Source organism: Phoenix dactylifera, chromosome 9 (assembly GCF_051530095.1).
Source record: "Phoenix dactylifera cultivar Ajwa chromosome 9, Ajwa_hap1_PhDact_Kaust_v1.1, whole genome shotgun sequence".
Lineage (NCBI taxonomy): Eukaryota > Viridiplantae > Streptophyta > Magnoliopsida > Arecales > Arecaceae > Phoenix > Phoenix dactylifera.
Genome location: NC_143198.1, coordinates 24252767 through 24276760, shown reverse-complemented (window position 1 = coordinate 24276760; position 23994 = coordinate 24252767). Strand labels below are relative to the sequence as shown.

At 39.5% G+C, this 23994-nt stretch overlaps 1 protein-coding gene across 1 annotated transcript; it reads right to left on the bottom strand.

Annotated features, from left to right (window-relative positions):
• Window positions 1–1039: 1039 nt before the first annotated feature.
• On the bottom strand, window positions 1040–23653 carry LOC103714641 (putative serine/threonine protein kinase IRE). Its single transcript, XM_088704505.2, has 17 exons — window positions 23519–23653; window positions 23206–23397; window positions 21719–23047; window positions 15876–16048; window positions 15415–15664; window positions 10917–11009; window positions 10703–10843; window positions 10487–10579; window positions 7411–7618; window positions 7214–7299; window positions 6200–6288; window positions 2235–2286; window positions 2038–2094; window positions 1769–1945; window positions 1606–1686; window positions 1363–1516; window positions 1040–1083 (listed from the first exon to the last, which is right to left on the bottom strand). Exons 1-16 carry the CDS (start codon window positions 23522–23524, stop codon window positions 1436–1438), a joined length of 3108 nt encoding a protein of 1035 aa, XP_088560631.1. The 5' UTR covers window positions 23525–23653; the 3' UTR covers window positions 1040–1083; window positions 1363–1435.
• Window positions 23654–23994: the final 341 nt, after the last annotated feature.

The following is a 23994-nucleotide window of genomic DNA, read 5'->3' as shown; positions in this document are numbered from 1 at the left end:
GCAAGCCTACCAGGTCGGTAAGAGTCCCTTTTGGTGGTTATGCAGCAGACTAGGATTCACATCCCACCTTCCTACATGCCATTATCTCAATTAAATATCAATGGACTCTGCCCGTCTTCTCAAAAAAATATACACGAACATTATATTCATGAATTTTTTTTTTTTTTTTTTTGCTGTGATATTCATGAATTATTACATGGAGCAACATGTTAAGAAGATGTGTTATCAATGGATCAACATCATCTGATAAGTTAATTATGTCGATGCGATTCATTATGTATTTTCCATTGCCTATAAGCCTCCTATCAAAACCAAAAAATATAAAGAGAGAGAGAGAGAGAGAGAGAGAGAGAGAGAGAGAGAGAGAGAGCCGCATCACCCCTCCATGCTATCTTTTTAATCATCGGATTTCATGTGGGATCATGCGATTATGACAGCAGAATCCACTCTGATGAAATTTCTAGTTTTACCTCTTTTATGTGACAGCCAGAAATTAATTAATTGTAAGAGGATTAATCTCATTTCAAGGAACAAAATTAAAAAGTCAAGGCATCGGATAAACACGTCATGACAAACAACTAGTTCACTGCTAAGCAATATTTTCGTAGCATACAGCTTTTTCCGTGACAAAGTGAAGGCAAAGCTTTTGGTATGGTATCCCAAGTGCTAATATAAGAGCCAAGGTTCTTCCCGATACCAGAACCATTCTATTACTATGTCAATACATAGTATGGTACAAAACAATGAAATGTACCAAGTATTGGTATAGTATAAAACTGCATACTAGTTCAGTATTGTTATGGTATAATACTGACTGATATGGCAAGCCTTGATAAGAGCACAATCAATATGGACAATTATTGGATATAATTCACAGTAACCAGCTAAACCTCAGTTTAACCACCATAAATCATTGCCAGCCAATGTTATCATCTTGTTGATTGAATTGCTCATGTTGATACCTTCTCTCGCTCCGATAGTCGCCTCATGTGAAAAGAATTGCCAAAAATCTTTGGTTCAAGATAGTTTTCGGTTTTCAAAAAGAGAAATCTTTACATGCTTCTCTAGTCCACCTTAGATTTGCTGATACACCAAAATGGGATAACATGGGTAAATCAGAAAAAATCTATCAAGAAAAGAACATTATGTACAACTCAAGGTAGAAAACTCAAAAGAATTAAAGAATCATCAAGTTAAAAAAAAAGATCTGATATTCTGCTGCCCTAATTATTCTTTCTTGCACGTAAGTTGACCAGGCATCAATAGTAAATAGGAACAAATCAGAATTTGCTTGGTCAATGTACCACATTGTACCATGCCTTCCATGTGTATGCAAACATGATACCAAGATCATTTACTCACTCTTACGAAGTATTCATTCTTTAAGACTGAAATAGTTGGCCATTAAAGCAAAATCTCATTGCCAATGCAGGTACTAGGGTTTAGAAGCATCTGCTGATTCTGTGCTACACTTTGTTATCAGATCATAATTCATCGAAGCCAGTTGTGACAGATTCTGAGCACACGCGAATAAAAGGGTTATGTGGTTGGTTAGATTTTATTTGAAGGATGCAAGTAACTAAAGTTCTGCTGATTAAGAACGACCTTAAATGAGAAGTTACTGAATGAGTACTTCACAGAAAGTGTTGGGGCTCCAAAGTCTGCCATACTGCCAAACTCATCTTCCTGCACAAGAAAAACATCAAGTATAACATGAGTGAGGCCTGAGATTACTGGGAACAAAAAGTAAAAGCTGTTATCTTGATACATCTTCATCCAAGTCACAACTGTGAGGGCTGCTGCTGCAACTCATACTGCATGTATCAGTCATATCATCAAAATCACGAGATGCTGCATAGATATTATTATCTTCTGCGTTCCATAGATGACGGCATGCAAAATAACTTGTGTCATCTTCACCCTCAGTTGAAGGAATGAATGCCGCCTGCAGCAAAACAAGCAAAAAACTATCAATTCCAATGGTTGAGTTGCAAACGTCAAACATGTTGATTTACAACTGAATTTCAATTACATAACCTTCTGCTTAGCGATCATATCCCAGTTTGTGTTTTTGAAGAAAGGATGGGACTTGACCTGCCATAGTGGTTAAATTTAGAGCATAACTATCAAAGTTTGAATAAAAGAAATGAAATTTACCTCCCCAGGTCCATTTGCTCCCAGTCCAAAATTTAGAGCATAACTATCAAAGTTTGAATAAAAGAAATGAAATTTACCTCCCCAGCTCCAGTTGCTCCGAGTCTTTGGACTGGGTTTTCAATTAGCAATCTGAATGCAAGGGAAAGAATGAGTTCAGCCAGTTCGGTAAAACATGTTTGGTTTTAATTTTCAATCTCAGAACATAACAAGAAAAAATTTAGAGACTCACAAGTTTTCATGTTCAGGAAAATGCATTGTTACACAGACAGATGTCAGCAGTATAACAAATTATTGGGTGGGGAAGAAAACAACCTAGTGGTTATGTATCTAATTTTTGCCGGTGAATGCCCTAATACAAAAGGCAAAAGCACTAATGAGAACAAAAAAAACTCGTATAATTCTATAGTACCATATTTAATGGAATATCTGTCTACTATTAGAAAAGGTTTTATATGTCTTAAATCAGGTTTCATGTTGATATTGGCCTTGGAAGTAATTATGGGTATATTTCAAATTATGTGTTGGTTGCTGTATTTTTTTTTCATGTAATAACAGTGTATATAATTTATAACATAAAGATGTACAGCAAACATCCAAGGCCACCATACTAACTGTATCCATTAAACCAGAAGATGATGGCCGGACCATAAGGAAACTACAAAAGGGTCCCATTACCAGGACTATCCATTGATATCAAACTCTGCCTATAAAGAACCACCACCCCTTGGGTAAGCAACATTGGTCGAAACCCCCCATGCAGATAGTGCATGTATCGCGCAGAACCAGCACTTGTATGTAAGGCACGTAGCCTGATAAATGGGGGCAGGCAAGAAGGGGTTGTAAAGACCTGAAATTGGGCCCGTCCTTGGGCCCAATGAACTGAAGTCGGCAATGGATGCCGACTTCAGTTTGTTCATCGTGGTCATCCCCACGATGAACACGCTGGCCGAACGGCCAGCGGATCCCCCTCCCCCCCCCCCCCCGGCAAATCCCTCTCCCTCTCTCTCTCTCTCTCTCTCTATCTCTCCCTTCGTGAACTCTCAGAGGAACCCCTCCCCATCCCTCTAAAAATATAATCTTTCCTCCCCTCCTCTTTCCCCTTTCTTGAGAGGATTGCCGGAGCCGCCGCTGCCGCCGAAGCCGCCAATGCCGCCGGGGATCCATTCGTCGACAATCGGAGGTGAGAAAGACAATTTTTTTTATGATTTAAGGGGAGAGGAATGATGGTATTTTCAATCGATTTCACTTCCCCTGTTTCGGGGAAGTTTCTTTTGTGAGATTCGGCCGGCCGACGGTGGCCGGCCGGGGTCAATCCGGCCGAAACGAGTTCGGCCGGAGGTGGGCGAACAGGGGTCGGGCTTCTCAGCCCCAGTCTCTCTCTTCCTCCCTTTCTTCCTCTCCTTCTTCTCTTCTTCTCCTTTTCCGCCGCTCGTGACAGTGGGGTGGCCGGCGGCGGCTGGCCGAGCACCGCCGCCGAGGGCCACGGTCGGCCTTCGGCGGCCGACCGGAACCACCAGCCACCCCCCTTCTTCCTTTCCTCCCCTTCTTCTTTTTCTTCTTCTTCTTCTTCTTCTCTTCCTTCTTCTTCTCTTTCTTCTTCTTCTTCTTTCTTCTTCCTGGGTTTGTTCTTGCTTTGATTTCCGTGCCTCAATTGTGGACCAGAACCTGAACCGGTTGAGGCTATGAACCGGTTCCACCTATTCTGTGAATTGGGTTTGATCTGGGTTTGAGTGAATGGGTTTGGGTTATGGTCTGAATCTGAGTCAGAAATTTGGGTTAGTCTGACTTGAGTGTAATCAGGTTCGTCAAGATTTGATCTAATCTGGTCTGATCAGATCTGGTTTGGGTTGGGCTGGGGACCTGTTTTTGGGCTGAGTTGGACCTAATTGGATCTGTGGGCTGGTTTGGTTTGGGCCCAAAATCTGATCTGGACCTGTAATCTGGTTTGGTTCAATTGGGCCTAATCTGTTTTGGGCCACAATTGGCTGTGGGTTTAAAGGATTCTGATTTTAGGATTTTGGTTTACTTGTTCTTAGGATCTATGTTTGATCCTGGGGATCCATTCTTGGATCTATGAACTTAGGAGTTTAAGGGGTTGGAATTAGTTTAAATTATGTTTCTTAATTAATTAAATAATTAATATTTATGTTTAATCAGAGGTTCGTGATATCTGTGGCAGGAATTTTTAAGCGAGCCCAGGTAGGTAACCGTTGCTTTAAAGTAGAATTTTAACATGTATCTTGCATATGTTGATGTTATGATTTATTATTGGCATTATGTGTTAGAATTAGAATTAAATAATTAATTTTATAAACTGTTATGTACTTTACTATTGGGAGTATGATCATGACTTTGATTTGGAAAGTTGATTATTGATTTTTTTTAAAATCTGCGTGACTATAGTCTAGGCCCCGCCAATGGGATGATACGTTGGCCCTGTCGACTTGTACTGAGGAACTAGTTCCGACACCGCGACCACCGGTAATAGAATAGTGGCGGCACAGGGGTGCATTTTTGCTCTTCGGAGCGGCTCGGTGGAGCGTGAGATTGGCACCAGGGGGTGCGGCACAGTGGTGCGTTGGCTCAGTGGAGCGGCTCTTCGGAGAGTTGTATTGGCACTTCGGTGTAACCATGCCACTGGGTGATGTGGCCGTAGTCATGCGGTTGAGTTATTTTGAGTCTCGGATTGGGTTTACGGGTTATCGTGTGGATTTTGAATTTATGAGTTTTAGCTGCTTTTCATATGTATCATGACATGTTATATGATGACTTTATTGCATGATGTTGCCTACTGAGCTGTTAGCTCACTTCTACTATTTACATTTTGCAGGTGATGACATATGATTATGGGGATTATGGGATGGAGTGATCATGATGTAGTTAGCTAGTGGATATTGACTTTTCCTTTGACATTTACATATGTAGACATTTGAATTGAAAGTTGGAATTTATCTTTATTTTAGTTAATGATGTTGGATCTGATTTATCTGCCTTGCGTGCTTGCGGGGTCCGCCCTGCAGGTGCGCGGCGTCTGCTCGCGCCCCGGGCCCCGGGTTCGGGGCATGACAGGGGTCTTGAGAATAGAGGCCCCAGAAGGCCAGCCCACCCCAGGACACTTGACTAAACACCATTACAATGCAGAGCTGGGAACTTTGAAAGCAGATCATGATGCAAACTCCTCACCCAGCCAACATGTGGTGGTGGGAGGAAGGCTCCACCATCATGCCATCATCCAGTCTCTCAGACTGTCTTGACTTGGGCTATCACCATGTGGTGTTGCTTGGAGCCTTGATCCGGAGGCTGGCCACCCGAGTGGCATCTGGCATCCGGCATCCAACAGCATTGGCCGCGGCCCAGGAGTTACCTCCGGCTGCCCCTCCTGAGGTGGGAATTCAGCTGCATTCCAGGCCTTGGCTGGGACTGGGGCCTTAAACGCCGCCCCTTGAAAACAGAACACAATCCCACCATGTGGTGGTGCTGGGCTGCCAGAACCGGACGACTCCATGACTGCCTTGCCGTGATTTTGAGGACAGATGTTTTAGTTTTCCTTCTCACTTATCCTTTGTCTAGGGTCTCCCTTTGACAACTCTGCATCTATCTAAACACTGTAACAAAGTAGAGAGGCTCAAATTCTGCAACACACTCTCTTAGCACTCTATTGTGCACCTTCCCTTCTGAAAATCTCCCGACCAGCCTTGAATTGTGGTCATAGAACACTAGGTTCCCTTGAAAGAGGGAATGGTTACCACTTACCAGCGTGAAATTATTTTTTTGATCTTATTTTTCTAATTGCTTCATAATCCAATATGGGACTTAATCTTGTTTTTCAGTGTTGATTGATGAGAAAATTAATATTTTAGTTATCAGCGCTTTAAAATAACTCTGACTGAATTATGATAAAATTAGGATTTTCGACTATATGAACTTATATACATTAACAAAGAGCAACACAACACTCTTAGAAGTGTAAGACATCTGAAAGTAATACTTGCAATAGAGCAATTTCAACTAATAAAAAGACAAATCATTCTGCACGACTTACTTGTCAATCAAGTCATGAGCTTCATAGCTCATCTCTTCTGGTATCTGTGGCCAGGGTATATCTCGATTCATGATATTATCAAAAATTGTCTGCAGTTAAGGTATAGGCATTAGAAGAATCAAATTTTTATAACACAATAATAAGAGGGATATGGAAAAAAAAAACACTTTTACGTTAGTGAATTATTTGTAGCATGAAAGCTTCTGATCAAAATTTATAAAGCTTGAAAAAGAAGTGCAATAAAAGAATGAGGGGCAACAGAATCATGTCAACACTTGCAACTGAATATAACCATGGCACACAATACTCAAGCAAAATTAAGATGTTTTGAAGGAACAAGATAAAAGCATGATTGCACAAAGTAGCATTAGCCTCTATATGAAGTTTGCATGTTTGCCTAGCAGAACAAAGATACATGGAAGCCAGGTCATATGGCCTTACTCAGCATAAAAAACTAGATTTTCACACAAACTAGTTATCACTCTAAAAATCACAACGAGGATAGGATGATAACCTAGCTAGCAATTATAAAATATTATCAGTAACAAAATAAAATCTAATGGATAAAAGCATGCAGCTCCAAGATGGAAGATAGCAAGAAAAAAACAAGGCAAAAATGTCTCTGCATAGGCACAAAAGTTGACCAAGATAAAAATGATCCAACTTATAATGCTGGTGAATTTTTAGGATATGTAGGACACATAAAGAAAGTCTAATGCAGCTCGGAGACCTCATGTCTTATTTTCAATTTGGAATGTAATAGACCCATAATTGTTGGAATTTATTCACATAAAGTCTAAGATGACATTCTGCAGTTATTATTTTCTATAATCAATGAGAGTAACTCTGATTTTGGTTTACTCCATTAGTTTTGCAATCCTTTACAGTGGCAGTCCTGTTTTGGTTTTTACAAAATACTGGCACTTAATAAATGAAAATAAATCCTTCTAACTATTGATAGTATGCAGCTTGAATAACTCCACTGAAAATACAAAGAATTGCATAATGACTTACTTGTGGATGTTCAGCATTGAATGGGGGAATACCAACAAGCAGTTCAAAAAGAATAATACCCACGGACCACCAATCTGCAGTTGGGCCTACGATTCAAACATCATACAATCATACTCTTCAAATTTATAATATGAAATCAGAAGGAATCATCCATCGGAAACAAGATTAACTTTTCATCAAGAATTACTACGACAAACCATGTGGCATTCCTAAAAGTATCTCAGGTGCTAAATAATCAGGAGTGCCAACAGCTGACTGTTTTCTCCTCTGCTCCCATTTCTGCGCTCTTTCTGTTGCAGGCATTGGTTCATGTTCACCTGACAGAACAGCATTGCTGACATCTGGACCTGATAAATCATCAGTGCTGTTGATAAGACCAACCTTTGAGAGCCCAAAATCGGTCAGCTGTACCAAGACAGATGAGGGCTTTGTGAGAACTAATGAAGAGAAGGGTGTACCGACATGGGTAAAAGATGGAAGCTAAATGCTTATATTGATTGAGCTGTGAAATGCAAAAATAAGCAGACCCAATCATTTCCTGAGTGAGCCAAGTTTGTCCACGACCAGCAATGCAATGCAGGAAATCAATATGTATTTGACAAATATTCTTTGCTTTTAAGACCATATTCAACAATAGTTACTGATAATGGTACCACTAATATCAACATAATTATGTTAATCTATGGTGTAAATAGATTGCATCTAATGGTGTTAAACAGTAGCAGCAAACTTTAACCAATATACTTATGATGTAGAACCACCTACATGAATTGAAGAATTAGGATGACTGATGATGTGACTTTAGAATGCTAGGACAGAACCCATAGACAGCTGACATTTCCATCCAGACCTGACTTTCTATTAAATTGAAATAGTCAGTGTCAGGCAATATTCCTATTCCCGGATGATGTGACTTTAGAATGCTAGGACAGAAGTCACAGAACCCATAGACAGCTGACATTTCCATCCAGAACAGACTTTCAATTAAATTGAAATAGTCAGTGTCAGGCAATATTCCTATTTCCTAAAGAAAATAGGTAATTGATGAGTAGTATCAAATCTAAGGTTTAGAATTCTAGGATTTAAGTTTGACAAAAGGATTAGCCATTTAGGTGATTGAATAATTAAAGTCAAGCGATTGTTGAAAATTTCTGGTAAAATCTGAGACTCAACTGGTTGCGATAAACAGGTCGTTTATGTGGCAAAAGAAATGTACAGGGACGTGGGAGATGTAAGGGAAAAAGCTATGTGACTCAAAAGACCTATGCCTCTGATAAAAGAAATTAGTGAGTGGAAAGATTAACAAAAAGGTTTTCGAATAAGGGACAAAATATCTCATAGGAAATTTTAGAGAAAAAGGGTGGCATAGAGGAAGGCTGACACCTAGTAGTCTCGCACCACCATGAATCTAGACATCACAGCTAGGGTTGCATGGCTCACTCTTCTTCTATAGCATTAAACCATATAAAAGAAAACCACCCATTTTATGTAGTTCTGCATAAAATCTTATTATAAAACTTTTATTTTTATAGACTTCTGAGACATTTTTTATAATCAAAGACTACCATAAATTTCAAGCAACTGCAAATTTGAATTCTCATGGAAATCCATATTCAAACTCATTAAAGATATTCCAAAGTCCAGACACAATCCTAATAATTATTAAGCATTTTACTCTACATATCTAAATCAGGACTTGGAGACACTAATCATATGCAAAATAGAAAACTACCAAAAAGTATAGACAGAGAAACTAACTTGGATAGTACGATAATGTTAAAATATGAATACCTGAACTATTATAGATCATATTCAAACTAAAATAATAAAATCTAGTAAAAATAAAAAAAATTCTCCTGCAACAATTGCTTTCGCTACTCAAAAACTCATTCTAAGTTCAGAGGGTTTCTTTTTCTTTTGTGTGCATGTGTGTGTTGCATATATTCCTGTATAACCTGATGACAAATTTCCATCCTTTTCATACAAGAGGATAAGCTCTGCCTCCCAAATAGATGATATAAAGTCAGAGTCAGAGGATCATAGCTAGGATCCAAGAGCTACCCATGCTGATCTGTGCTGCCAGACAGGGACATGGTGCAGCTGCTGCCAGTGCTGCCAAGAACTAAAAAGCTGGCACTGAACTGACACACCACTTGAAACCTTGATCAACATGTTCTTGAGCTTATATAGTATCAAATCACTAGTCAATTTACCTCGTGGATTTGAAAGCAATGAATCACCATCAGTTTTGTCCCTGCAATTTTAGCCAAAGATGCAGTGGCTGCTAGATTCTGAAATTTAAGATGATATCATAACATGCACATTTCAATTGAGAGCATTCGGAGATATCATCAAGGGGGCGAGACATTCATTGTAGTAGCCAAGAATGTCGCTCAACTTAGCGACCTCTATGAGACAAATCTGAAGTTGATTGTTACATCCCAACTTATTAAATGGAAAAAACAAATCACATAATATTATAGAGCAAACAAATTGCAAGCATCGAGCTTACAAATGATTAGCCAATATTTTAACATTATTAAGTTTGATGTCGATTGTTCCATCCCAACCTAGTAAATGGAAAAGAAAATCACATAAAATTGTAGAGCATACAAATTTGAAGTTGATTGTTCCATCCAAGCTTAGTAACTGGAAAAGGCAAATCACATAATATTATTTTAACATAGATTACTTTGCAAATTGATCATCATACAGAGTTATGAATAAGATATCACAGTAACTACCAACATATCAAGACACCTGGTCCCATACATTCGTCTGCAGTTTATGAGTATTATTATTATTATTATTATTATAATCATCATCATCAATCGCAACATACTATAAGTCCATATTCAGAAAAACTTTGAAAACATAAGCCATTCTTCTGAAGGAACACTAAAGTTGCTAAAGGGTAAATATGCAGACCATGACAAAGACTGAACTATGACAACATGTATTGTCTGGTCCTTCCATATGTCTCATCCATCTTCTCCCTAGAAGAAGACATGTATTTGTAGATTCTCTCCCCTTTTTTTCCATGAGTTAATAAATTAATTAGTTCAGTGTTAAATGTCCAAATACTGGACCTCTGGACTGCTTATAATTTTAGCTCCAGCAACATGGTTGAGTTGTAAAATGTATAAGAAATCGTGAATCTACAACGCTTGAACAAACAGATAATTAACTAAATCACAGATTCAACTTTCAACTATTAATAGTGACAATGCTAAACTGCAAGCAACAGACAGCAAATAGAAGCGGGATGCTGACCTTGATATGACCATCCCGCGCGATCAACAAGTTATCTGGTTTCAGATCTCGATGAACTATATTCATTGAATGCAAGTACTCCAATGCAAGTACCTGAAAAGAGTTATATTCTACTTTTGTATCATTATTTGCATATGGCCTTGCCTACAGTAGCCAATGATGTAAAAAAATGCTTTGTATCATGATTGGAATTAAACAAGGGATGTATGTACTTACCACTTCAGCTATGTAAGCCCGTGCCATTTCTTCATCCAAGCAACCCAAATTTTTCAATAAAGAGTAAAGATCTCCACCATTTAAGTACTCCATGACCAGATACAGATTTTCCCTACATGTGAAGGAGTAGAAAAATCGGACCTGTTGATCACAATAAAGTTAAATAAACATCTCCATGAAGCTATAATATTGAAGATTTTAAAGACGTGCTCACCACAAAAGGATTGCGAACTGATATTAGTATGTTACGCTCAGCCAAGATTCCTTCAACTGCATTCTTGCGAATCATATCAGCCTTCTTAAGAACCTATATTCATGTAAATAGATATTAGTACCTTCATGAAGCATATATATATATATATATATACATATACATACATATATATATTATATTATATATATATGGTCCACATAAAAGTTCCAAATATTAGTTTCTTCATGAAGCCAACGTTGACAGCATAAAAGAAATGCCTACTTATTCCAAGGATTTGAGCTGGGGTGTGCTGGCCACTGGCCCAAAAGGCATGTGCCTTGCCACACTCTGAAAGAATACATTATTTTTAATTGACAAAAGGATCTAATGAATGCCATGCCTATCCAGTGTGAGTTCCAATATGGGTCCGGCATGGGTCGGCACTTAAAAGTTAAAACCATAACCACAGGCTGCCAAGAGTTTAGCATCCCAGAAATTTAAAATTAAGCCTCCGTTTGGGAGTTTTGGGGAGAAAAGAAAAGAAAGGAAAACTTTAATGAGGAGGGAAAAGAAAAGAATGGAATAGAATAGACTTTCTTCTCCTCTTGTTTGGGAGTTTTAGGAGGGAAGAGAAAGTACTTTCCTTCCTCTTGTTTGGGAGTTTGGAGAGAAAAGAAAAGAAAGCATACCTTTTTAACACTTTTACTAAAATACCCTTATTAAAAAAAGGGACATGCTTATGAGTAGAGGATAAAATAGGTATTATCAAAAATTTATTAAGTTCCAATTCCTTTCTCTCCAAATCCTCCCACTTATGGGAGGAAAGAAAGGAGAGAATTGGAGACCAAAATTTTCCCTCCTATTCCCTCCTTTTCTTTTCCTTTCCCTCCACTAAAAAACTCCCAAACATCAAAATTTTTAACTTTTCTTTCCATTCCATTCCTTTCTCCTCAAACAGACCCTAAAACTGCATATTGGTAGAGAAATTATGTCCATTTGACTCATGTAAACTGGTCAGTTTCATATTGGACATATAAGATCAACACTAAGCCCTCAAATCTTTATTACTTCGATAGATAAATTAACCACCAATATTTAGGATGAGACCCTTGTTTAAGTTACAAAAATCCAGGGGAAACGTGCAACACTTTTGCTAGTAAAAGTATAAAAAGCTACGGTAGTACAATCACTTTGGAGGAAGCATCAATGACTGTGATTTAATTTGGAAAATGCACTCCCATGTTTAGTTAGTACACTTCCTTTCCTTTCTCCGCCTTAAGCAAGAGATGAACTAACAGGGCTATATTTTGTATGTTAATAAAAGAAGGGGTATGTGTGTGGCATCTCACAGTTGTATACATTTAGCAGCACTTCAGCACTAATGGCAGTTCAGGATCCATGGACGAAGGCTTAAATTGTTTGTGTCACATAGTGCATAACTTTCATAGGCCAATATATGGTTTACCGAAAAAACAAAAACATATTGCGGAAGTGGAGGGCAAGTGAAACGTCTCCAAATCGGCCATAGCTCACCAGAAGGACAAACCAATCAGAATTTGCGATGACGTTAACATGTGGTTGATTAAGAAGTGGCCACTTGGCGGGCCCAGCGCCGTGCGGTTGAACTCGCATATCATGAGTTCCCCACGGTTGGCTACATCCTAACCGGGGGCCTCTGTGACCACTGAAATTCTACCGATGCGACAGAAGAGACGTCATCCGTGTGCAAGATATTCATGCCTGATGTCCAGGCTGTACCCAGGTCTGGCATTTCTGGTCGGCCCACGTGCCTTAATTCTTCGGTGGTAGGTAAGCTCCTCCGCCTACTCAATTAACAAAAAAGAAGGGAACCCAGGAGGTGAATATGCACACAAGACGCCCTAATTGACTGAGAAAAGAACCTCCTCTTGTTCCCTGAGCACCATCTTAACTTAGGGATCAGAGGGTCCCCCGCCGAATATGCTCCGGCCGAAGGACTTCTTTGTTTGTGCTGTTTCATGTCGGAGTCCGGCCACCCAACAAGGACCCCGGTAGCGACTGTGCGTCGCTCGCCTTCTCCGATCCTGATCGAAGCAGCCAACAGTCGAGCTCTCCAGCGTCGTTGCGTTTCTCATCGCAGTGCCTAGGACGGGCCAGTTCTCAACGGCATTACATACGAATATCTTACAGCAAAGAAACCCCAAATAGACCTAGGCTAGATAAAGTTAGTTGTCATTTATACCTCTATTTTAAAAAAAAAGAGAAGAGGAAGAGGAAAGATATTTTCAATGTTTTAATAGAAGTAAAATTATTAGAAACAAGATTTTCCATGTCGCACTTAATAGTTAATCTAGAGAATGATCAATACCAAATCCAAGAATATATCAACATCTTGAACCAATGTTGATATTGACCATAGCATTTTAAGTTACTTTCCTAAGGGCAATTTTTGATGAAAAAACAGCAATATTACAGCCTGAGTTTCCATATATCAGTAAAGAAATTAATTAATGAAAATATAAAAGTACAAGTATTCTGAAGCATGATGCACCTTGATTTAAATATACAAGATACAAAGTTTGACTCAGTTACTAGATAAGTGACAGAAGCCAGGAAAAACTAGGATGTCAGCAAAGAAAAATGAATTTTAATCATTAAGGTAGTAAAACATGCCAACAGTCCTATAAGACTTGGAAGTAAATTTTTTTAACATATCTAAAAGATCAGTGCTTAGCAGATGAGTCCGAATAACATGGACTGCACGGCTACTAACATGTATCAGTATTATGGTTTATTATAGTACATCATTTTCTGCATTTTCTTTTCCTGTGAAACATTCATTTCTTGCCAAGCAATCTGACAAGGTACCAAAGATTAATAACTACTGAGACTTGAATGCAACATACTTCCCTAACAATTGTTGCCAACTGCACCTCCATTTCGAAAAACGAGTACCTTCTGTTGTAGGGACACTCATGCAGACATTGTTAAACCTGACATACGCGTAATGTCTGAGTAGAATGACTTCATTACACCAGAACAGAATCTTTGAGCTTTAGAAGTTTCATAGAGAGCCTCTACCGTTACTTCCCAATCATCGTTGATCATCAAAATTTGATGGATCATACCAATGCAAGTGCCATCAATGAGTAGTGTTGGCAATTCCATTGCATATGCCAGACTTGCCATACAACAAAAGTCTCTTCAAATTCTTTGCCAGAATGTTCATTTTCTGATTGCAAACCCTCTTCTAGCAATATGCCATATTATTGTTTCTTTTGGTATTTTCTTGGTTACATAATCACAGGATTATGTATATCCATTGTTGATGTTAACCCAAGTAGAGGTTAATCAATTCAAAAACAAAATTCTTCAGATGTATTTAGGGCTAAAATATTATGTTTTTTTCTTAGAGAAGCTTATTTGCTGTAAAACTTCTCAAATCAGAGAAGTTCAAATCTCAGTTGGTTAGGAAATAGTTCCAATTTTTCATATTTTTCTAATATAAACTATTTTTAACAAAATCAATACAAAAGTCCTAGTCTGTGATGGGTTGGACAGGGAAATCTTTGAAACCAAGAGGATTTTTTTTTGTCATTCAGATGTCCTTTGTATGAGCTTATGAAAAGAAAAAACAGCTAATATATGAAGATTGATTTTTTCAATAGAAAAATGTATCTTGTGGTGAGCCTCTTTGTGTTCCTTTATTTTCTTTTCATTCATTTCCTTGCAGTTCAATCTCCTTTTATCTTCATAATACTCCAGTCACAAGCACAGATTATCTAACCTATCCCTGGGTCTACATCAATTTCATACTGCAACACTTCATCAAATATGAAGGATGGCAACAAATTCAATGACCAACACTCTTCCTTAAAGTATGAGTATTCAGAGAAGCCAGTTACCGGCAGCAACGGACACAATATGGGTAAAAAGGATAACTATAGGAAATGACCTTCCAACTTCAATAGATATGGAGCACAATACCACTTATGGAGAGCAAACCTAGAGCTTTCTGTCTCATACAACCTGAATGAAATGAATGGGTAAGTAAGACCAGAAGTCACCATTAGATGGAAGCAAGCCAAAGTGTGCAATATATTCAACAATATCATGCATATACATTAAAGGAGCTAAACAATCTGAAAAATTCTGAGGCAAAAATGAAGAAAAGATAGAAGCAGACATGCTTTTGTAGTGGCAAGTTATTAAGGTGCTAATATATAAACCTCCACTTCATTGTCCTATTCTAAACAAAGATTTGAGATTCATTAATTTTCCATTCCTTAAAAAGTTACTTTGCTTAGTAAATTCACATAACTTGGTTAGAGGAAAATTGGTAGGACTGGTAATAGAATGCCGAATCAGATTCAGGTCCATAAGAGGCATTGGTATCAACATAATTTTATCATGCAGAAAAAAATGGAAAAGAATCCAGGCGACTCTAAGCAATATTATAACACATCCATTAAAGATACTTGTGATAATGTAAATGTATTGTTCAACTCTAAACTAGACAACAAGAATATATATGAATTACCTTTATTGCAAAAAGGTCCCCTGTTACTCTTTTCTTCGCAAGAAAAACTCGTCCAAATGCCCCTCGACTCACTGGTTTTATTATTTCAAAATCCTCAATAGATGTCCGGTCTTTAAACTTGGCATTCAAGGGGTTTGTTCGTGAGCTACAAACCATACCATTTTCTGCAGAACCATCTTCATCAACCATCATACATGAAGAATCTTTATTAGCGTCATCTATGTGTCCGCAAATGTGTATGAACTTCTCCCTGTCATGTTAGAGGATTAAATGGGGTGCAGTAGTAACTAAATGAAGTAGACTGAAATCCAAATACAACTGGTTAGCTGCAATTGAACTTAGTCTAAGGAATGAATGTGTTGATTAAAACAGTATAACTGTTTAAACTAATTGTACTATGGCTCTACATAGCATCAGTAGTATTGGGAGGCATCAATTATTTAACTGACAATTGAACTCACTGCAGAAGTTTAGCTATCCGCCTTCCAAATGTCTCAACGACAAGTGCATCAACCTTTCTAGTGTCAATAACAGCATTTAGGTCTTCTAAGTAAGAACTCAAAAACTCCAATGAGCTGTAGTTGTAAGTTTTTATACTTGTAATCTCACGAACAATATTCAATAGACTCTCCATCTGCAAGTAAATACAGAGGTTTATAATAAGCATAAAATATTGTAAGTTGATAAAAATTAAATCACATATATTTTGAACAAAGAAATTCAAGGCACAGCTAACAATGATTTGGCATCCTAGCATAGAATATCTGGTAACAAAAAATAATCTAGTTAGACGAGTATCAAAATACAGTTGTGACAAAGTGATTGAATTTTATTGTAGCATTAGTGCAACTTAGGCATATAAATAGTGGAACCAAACAAGCCCATAATGATACACCGTACTCTTTTTTAGGACCAATAAAATTTGAAGACTATACCAAGTATTTGACACACAAAACTAGGTGCAAGTGAGTTCCGGTAAGTATGGCTCCAGCATGATCAATAGGTCTTAAAATTGGATTAGTCTGATCATGGCTGATTGTGCAGAATGGACTAGTCAGCATGCCATAACATTGCAAAACTCTGGACTAAGATTACTACCATCCAGTTTCAAATTCATCTTGGTTAAAATTTTAAGTCCATCAACAACACTAAGATTCATCTACTAGTGAATATTTAACCATTTGACCAAAGTATACTGAACCGGCCCGTACCGGCCTTTATGGGGTCGAAACCAAGCGGTACCAGACCGGAACCAATCGGTACTAGTTGCGTACCGGACCGAACCGGACAGTTCCGTCCGGTACGGCTAGGAACTGATGCAAACCGACCGGTTCGCACCAGTTCAGATTTTTTTTTCCACAGCAAGCGCTGTGGTCTGAAGTGACCACAGCTCCGCGTTGTGGCCTTTTGGGCCACAGTGCGGACGCGCTCTGGTCTAATGTGACCACAACGCATCCACACTATGGCCTTTTTTGGCCACAATGCGTGCGTCGTGGTCTGATTTGACCACAGCGCGTCCACACTGTGGCCATGCTGTGGCGGGCGAACCAGTCCGGGGGCCAACCGGTACGCCTACCAATACCGGTTCGGCATACCTTGCATCTGACTGTTAAAAAATAAAAGATATTCAACAAAACTAAACAGGAATACATGCAAGGTCCGCCGTACCGGTACCGGTACCGGTTGGCATACCGGTGGCGGCCCGGACCGGTACGAAACCGGTCCCGTACCGGTGACTTCAACAATAAACTGCCGTTACCGGATTCCACGCTGATCCGGTACCGGTCCCAGGCCGGACCGATACGGCAGACCATGAATACATGACTACGCCCTTGATGATGTCTAAGTTTAAAAATAATTAACTTTTACTATAAGAATCTCTACTATTTATATGAATCAGAACTAATATGTGTCTTCATCTTCCTGTCAAATCTCAGATGGGGAGAATCATGTTGAAATTAACTTGATATATCCACATCTACTCCAGGAACTGTCCGGTTCTGATAAGGTTAAATCCTAATTCACCCATATCAGACTCATAGATAGACATATGCCCAGTTTTTATCGGACTTATTGGTCCTATGTTTTAGAAATAGGTCAGGTTAAACTGACTGCAGCTCAGCCAACCTGCTTGCGTCAGTAAGTATCACTCTTTGGCTGGCAGAATAATGGCATGGGCACAGGTGGTTCCAGTTAAGGAACTTCCTAGAGTTGTTCTTACTGCTGGAGTCCCAATCTCTTAAAGCCCTATAAGACTTCCGATCCATCGCCTACACCAGAAAGAACTGAAGTAGAGTATGAGATGTTGAATCAGTTACAACATGTTATGTGCTAGATAGAACTATCAAACAACAGAATACTGATGTAGGAAGGTACAGATTTTCACAGAAAATGGCAGAAATCTGTTGACAGTCTTGGAAATGCTAAACCAGAATGTGCTGGACTCCAATACAAGTGAGCTAAATGATGGAATGCCACATTATTCTCCCATTGTTGATAACTTTGTCCTTCAGTTCCTCTGTGAGCAATGATTCCAGAAATCATGTTTCCCTTAAGTGCCACTAAGTAAATGATATTAAAGCAATCTGACCATGACCAGTTCTGTGTTTGTCAATCTCTGTACTACTAATTTAATATCACTAAAATAAAACTAGAGTTTAATACTGATAAGAATAATGATAACCTTTTAGGTTAAGCTCAAGCCATCTCAATTGTTTCTCAAACACTCTTTATTCGATCTGTTCTTATCCTACCTGTGTAATATTCACTGTTCAACCTGTACCTTTAGTTTCACTAGCATCCATCTTAGCTTCCTTGTCCTTTATGCAACTCATCTTTTGTGCTTGGAACCTTTTAAACTCCAAACAATTTGAACCAAATCTTAGTGATTGTTTTGCAAGTGCTCAATTAAATCTTTAGTTTCACTAGCATCCATCTTAGCCTCCTTTTCTTTTTTGCAACTCATCTTTTGTGCTTGGAACCTCTTAAACTCCAAACAATTTGAACCAAATCTTAGTGATTGTTTTGCAAGTGCTCAATTAAAACTGTTTGCATTTCAAAAATGGGCTACTAGATAGATTATAGCATACACCATCACCCTTTGTATGCATAAATTGGTTCCTACTAGGAGAAATAGGGAAATCCTCATAAATATTAATCCTAACTTGGGTCCATGGGCCAGAAATGGCATAAAACAGCCCACGCAATTGCTACTATGACCATTTATTCAGAAAACAGACATCAAAGTTTAATGAAAATGACTAATTGATGCAAAATCTATTATGAAATTAAATAAATAAATAACTCCCTGTCTATTAGAATGGCTGACAACTTTTTGTCTATTCAAATTTTGTAATACCATGAAGAAAAGTTGAAGAACATGCTGTTTGTTGAAGAAATATCTGCCGTGATTCTCTCTTGACATTTTCACAAAATAATAAAACAACAAGAGAAATTTTAAATACAAGATTTTAATAGATAACATAAAGAATCAAATAGTCTAGAACAAGGTATGCTATGCCGATACCTGAACTCGTACCAATTGTCTGGTGGTACGGTACGATACTGTGTTGTGCCAGGCCGTACTGACAAAACCAAAGCCGGTGAGGGAGGGCGAGAGGGAGAAGGAAAGAAAGGAAAAGAAAGCGAGGCAGGAAGGAAGGAAGGGAGAAAGAGGGAGAGGGAGGGAGAGAGAGAAGCCGAGAGAGGGAAGGGAAGAGAGGGCTTTCGAGCCCTCACCCTCCATAGGTAGCAAGCTACACAAAACAGGGGCTCCGCCCCTATTTTTTTTTCCAAATTTCTTATGCGAAGTCGACAAACAGTTTGTCGACTTCACTTAAGAAATTTGAGAAAAAATTAGAGGTAGAGCCCCTGTACATGCGCCCCACTGCCTGCGGAGGAGATGAGAGCCCAAAAGTCCTCTCTCTCTCTCTCCCTCCCTCTGTCTCTCTCCCCCTCCCTTCCTCCCTCTCCCTCTTCCTCCCTCCCCCCTCTCTCTTCCTCTCTCTCCTCCCTCTCCCTCTCCGGTTTGTCGAACCGAAGGATGGAACCATGCTAGTCCGCCCCTAGTATGGTTTGGTAGGCCCAGAACTAGATAGTTCAGGACGGTATCGCCTTCCTTGGTCTAGAAAGTCACTTTTAGATGTTCTCCACATATTTCACCAGCAGGCTAACATGTTTTTGTAACATTCTTTGATGCATCCAATATAAACCAGTAGACACTTACAGTCGATTGACTCATTCAACATAACATAAGTATGTGCTTCCCACATTAATATTTGAACAGTGCTGGTATTGCAAGTGATTGATATATTAATTAGGTATGTTAAGTTGCCCAGAACTAACTGGTTTAAGGCATTCTTAACCGATTCGACCAAGAACCAAGATGCCTCGGCTAATCAAAAAGATTCAGCTTGTTATAAATTAAACCTCCTGATCTTAACCACCACCTGCCCCGACCATGTTTGGATCTCTCTCTCCTCACTCTTGTATGAACCCTAGCCGACACCATTACCCTCGATCGATGCTGATGGTGAGACCATTGCCCTCGATCGATGCTGATGCTGGTGCCGTGTCGTCCCCATTTGGGCGTTCAAATCGGTACACCTTTCCCTCATCTTCTCTCTCCTTTTATCTCTCTACCTTCTCCCTCTCCCTCTTTCTCCCCTTTGTCTTTTCTTCTCTCCCTCTGGTTCTCCTCTTTCTAGGATTAGGGTTAGGGTTTCTTCCTCTCTCCTCTACTCTTCTCCCAATCCTTCGTCTCAGGTGCACCTTGACTCGGTACAACATCTAGTACCGGTTTGGCAAACCTTAGTATTAATTGCCGTGTTAATCCAAAAGAGCTACTATCCTACTAACAATTGCAAAGATGGGGCTAGGAAGTAATAGAATTCTATAAAAGGATAATGGAGAGGTAGAGATATAGATATTTTATTAGTGAATATTTCATCTTAGATAGATGAACACTGATTTCAGATTCACTCCCTTTCCTTAATCACTTTCACATGGTTTCGGTTTTGGATGTTGTATAGACCCTTCTAAAAGCCAGCATAGATTCATCTATATGATGCATCTCCCCATCAAATCCATCCATTCAATCTAGAGTTCATCTTTTCCTATAAATACTTTGCTCTCGGACATCTAAGCTTTATTTATGTGGATGCTTTAATTACCAGCATGACACGGCAGTTTCAATTAGAAAAAAAACTGATTACAACTTGCAGAGGGTTGATCATTTATTAAAAACAAGGGCTTTCAATTTCTCATACACAAGCTCTCTTAAGGGAATAATAGTGTGTTCAACTAACTGAAAGGAAGTCTTCAACAATAACATGGTAACGTAAAGCATCTATCATTACATTAAGATTCATATCAAATGGTAACTTTTCTCTCATGCCATACTAATAGTAGTCCAAAATCTTAACAAACTCCTATATCTATCATTACATTAAGGAAAATAGTATTCATGATCAATCTTATTAAAATAATCAAGTATTGGAGACCCTTGCAGCGACGGAAAACCAAAATCATAACAAACTCCTATATTTGAGCGTACCTAGGTCTCTTTACATATAAAGTCCTCCCTTGAAACAGGCGATATCCAGTACTCCTTGTTCAATTTATGAAATTAAAATAGAAACCCAGGGATGAAAGAAACCACTTTACCCCATGATAGTCGATCCTCCCAGCAGTCAAAGTATCCAAATGACTCTTGAAGTTTTACCTTCTATTAAAGTATACACATTGCCTGACATTCTCATAAATGATCTACAATTTATAAGTTTCCATCACGAGATTGACAGCCTCCCCAAGAGTTTATATCTACAAAAAGAATTTCATATAAGATGGACTAAAATCATAATGGTTTAATTGAATAGAAATCACATATTATAGTCCTCCAGCCTTAAATTTCAATTGTTATATTCCATATAAGCAACAAAAAAGAGGGTGAACTAAATCATCAATAACTGGGGCAAGAGAGAAAGGACGCAATACCAAGATATGTTTAAGAGAAAGCATTTCAGAATATAGTATTACCAACTGTTCAACAGCAAGGAATAAGGATGCCATGAAATGAACCATTCAAATAAATTGAATGTCTTGATTTATATTCTTTCCTCATGACTTGTTTCCATAAATGTACACAATGAATCTTTCTTCTATGCCATAATCATGAGAAAACTAGAAGAAACTCAAAAATACTTAACACCAAGAACAACCACTGAGGCTAATTACCAAATCAACCATCTAATTCTTCTATGCAAGATAATGCAGTCCCATGTGAAGTGTGGGAAGAAGAGGATACCTGTTGAAGGCTTTCAATTTCCGAAAGTGCCGTCTTTCCACTCATCAGCGACTCAATCTGGCTGGTCCTTGGTGTCTGAAATGGTGATTGTGGAGTCATGCTCCCTGACGATGACTCGCAATGTGAACTGTTCAGCATATGTGGTAATTCATTTAGATTGTTCATAATTAGACTACTAACAACTTCTGGAGAACACTCTCCTGTGTCAGCAGAAGATGGAAAGGATGAGTTATTCTGATATCGAGACATGCCATCGGACTCTTCAGTTATACATGAGGCACTGGCTTTCGCAATCTCTTGATTTGCATCCACCGTATCTGAACTCCTCAATGTACAGGATGCTAGAATCTTTTCAAGGATTTCAGCAACTCTCTCCAGCCGCTCATCAACAGTTAAACCCTTTGAATCACATCTGTCGGCAATAGTGCATACTCTAAAGTGACCCTCAGCATGTATGGTCGGGATCTCAAAATCACAGATCCTACATATCATTTTCAGCTTCCCATCATCTAGGATCTGTTGACGTTCAGCATAATCACCAGCAACATCTTGGTCCTTCGATGACGGTTGTATTAAACTGTCTAAGATCTCAGAGTGATGCTCAGGGACAACAGGCATTTCAGCAGTCCCATCCAAACCCACCTTAGTTTTATCAGCTTCTGGCAAAGAATCCAACACCTCCTTCATGGGGGATTCATCCTTTGCATCGTGGACTTTCTTCTGATTCTTCTCAGCAGCTGATGGAAGCTTCTTCCATGAAGATATCTTTGCTGGTGAATCTGTCCCCACCGAGTATCTTAATGGGCGGCCAGCGAAATCTTGACACAAGTACCTGTATTCCAGGATCTTCTTCTTTAGGAGCCTATCTTTTAAATCCTTGGCACTCGTTGCACTCTTGGGGCCCTGCCCTGCCTCCTCCGGACCGGTCTGCTCCGGATAGAACCCCAAGTCGCTAAGCTGGTGGAGACCTAGAATATGTTCCTCCTCCCCATAAACCCCCTCCTTCTGGAACTGAAGCAACCGAGTGCACCTCGTGAGGATAAAAAGAATCCGGGTGTGAGCTTGCTTCAAGCTTCCCATTGGCAACTCCTGGCGACGGTCGTCCAAATTCTGAACAATTCCCTCGCATTTGAGCCCGAACTCATCTGGAGACATCTCTGCGCACTTCTGTGCTACGAGCAAGAGGTCTTCCAGAGGCTCCCTCCATTCAGGATGCTCATCGCCAGTTTTTTCGAGTATGCCCACCAGATCACCGGCATATACACCCAGCTCAGAATTTATTTCATCCTTCAACCGATTAAACTTTGTTCGAATGATGGTCATTACATCCTACAGAAACAGAATGATGACAAAATAAATGAATGCCAATGTGATGAATGGATGAACGAAGGGATGGTGAAAAAGAATCAGATAGGAGAGACGAGAAGAAGAAAACATTATAATTTTTTCTTTCTCGTAAAAAAACAAAGGAAAAGAAGAATCATTACTTCGGGGCTTCTAAGCCCGCGAAGCTTTCGGATTGGAAGGTGGTGGGGTGTTTTGGAATTCAATTCATGGGAGAAGCTCTTGACGTCGGTGGGGCCCCTTTTCTTGCGGCCACTCGTCGCCCGGAGGACGGCGCGGAAACGGGGGGACTGGATCTCCTTGGCGGCCTCGAAGGTGACGCGGCGGTTTCCGCCCTGGGAGAAAGACGGCGATGGAAAGGGAGGACCGCCACCAAAACCTCGTTAGAATTTCCGCCCATGCAAAACGAAATCATGAATGAGTCCTCAAGAAGATACGGTTTGGTGGTTCCCTTACCTCCATGGCAAGACGACGACGATGCTTACTGTTTGGACGGAAACTCAAAGGATTGGAATTGGTCGTGGGAGCTCACTTCCCCCGAACATAAAAAAGATTCATTGATTTCCTTTTTTCCTCTGATGGAAAACTATGCTATATAAGTATATAACGGCAAACGATTAGGAAAAAAAAAACAGAAAGAAAGGAAAATTTCGAAATGAAGAGACAGATTGAAGCTAATATGAGTCCTTGCATTGTACAACGGAAGCCATGGCCCGACCTACGTTTGCTCGTCCATCTGAAAATCCGCTTGAATCCCGCTTCCCCTCTCTCCCCGCTCCGTCGCCTTCATCGGAAGGAGAACAACTGCCGCGAATGTACGTGGCACTGGGCTGTGTTACTACATCTGGCCCTCGATCCAGCATGGGTAAAGCCGCAAAGGTCGAGCCAAGCCCGGCCCGACTTAGGCCCAACTTTCTATCCAGGATTCCAAT

Excerpts from the sequence above, each read along its gene's own strand:
- LOC103714641 (XM_088704505.2), bottom strand. Across the intron at positions 15,665-15,875 it reads CGGATAGCTAAACTTCTGCA|GGAGAAGTTCATACACATTT; the intron begins GTGAGTTCAATT and ends CTAACATGACAG. Across the intron at positions 2,287-6,199 it reads GCTCATGACTTGATTGACAA|ATTGCTAATTGAAAACCCAG; the intron begins GTAAGTCGTGCA and ends CCTTGCATTCAG.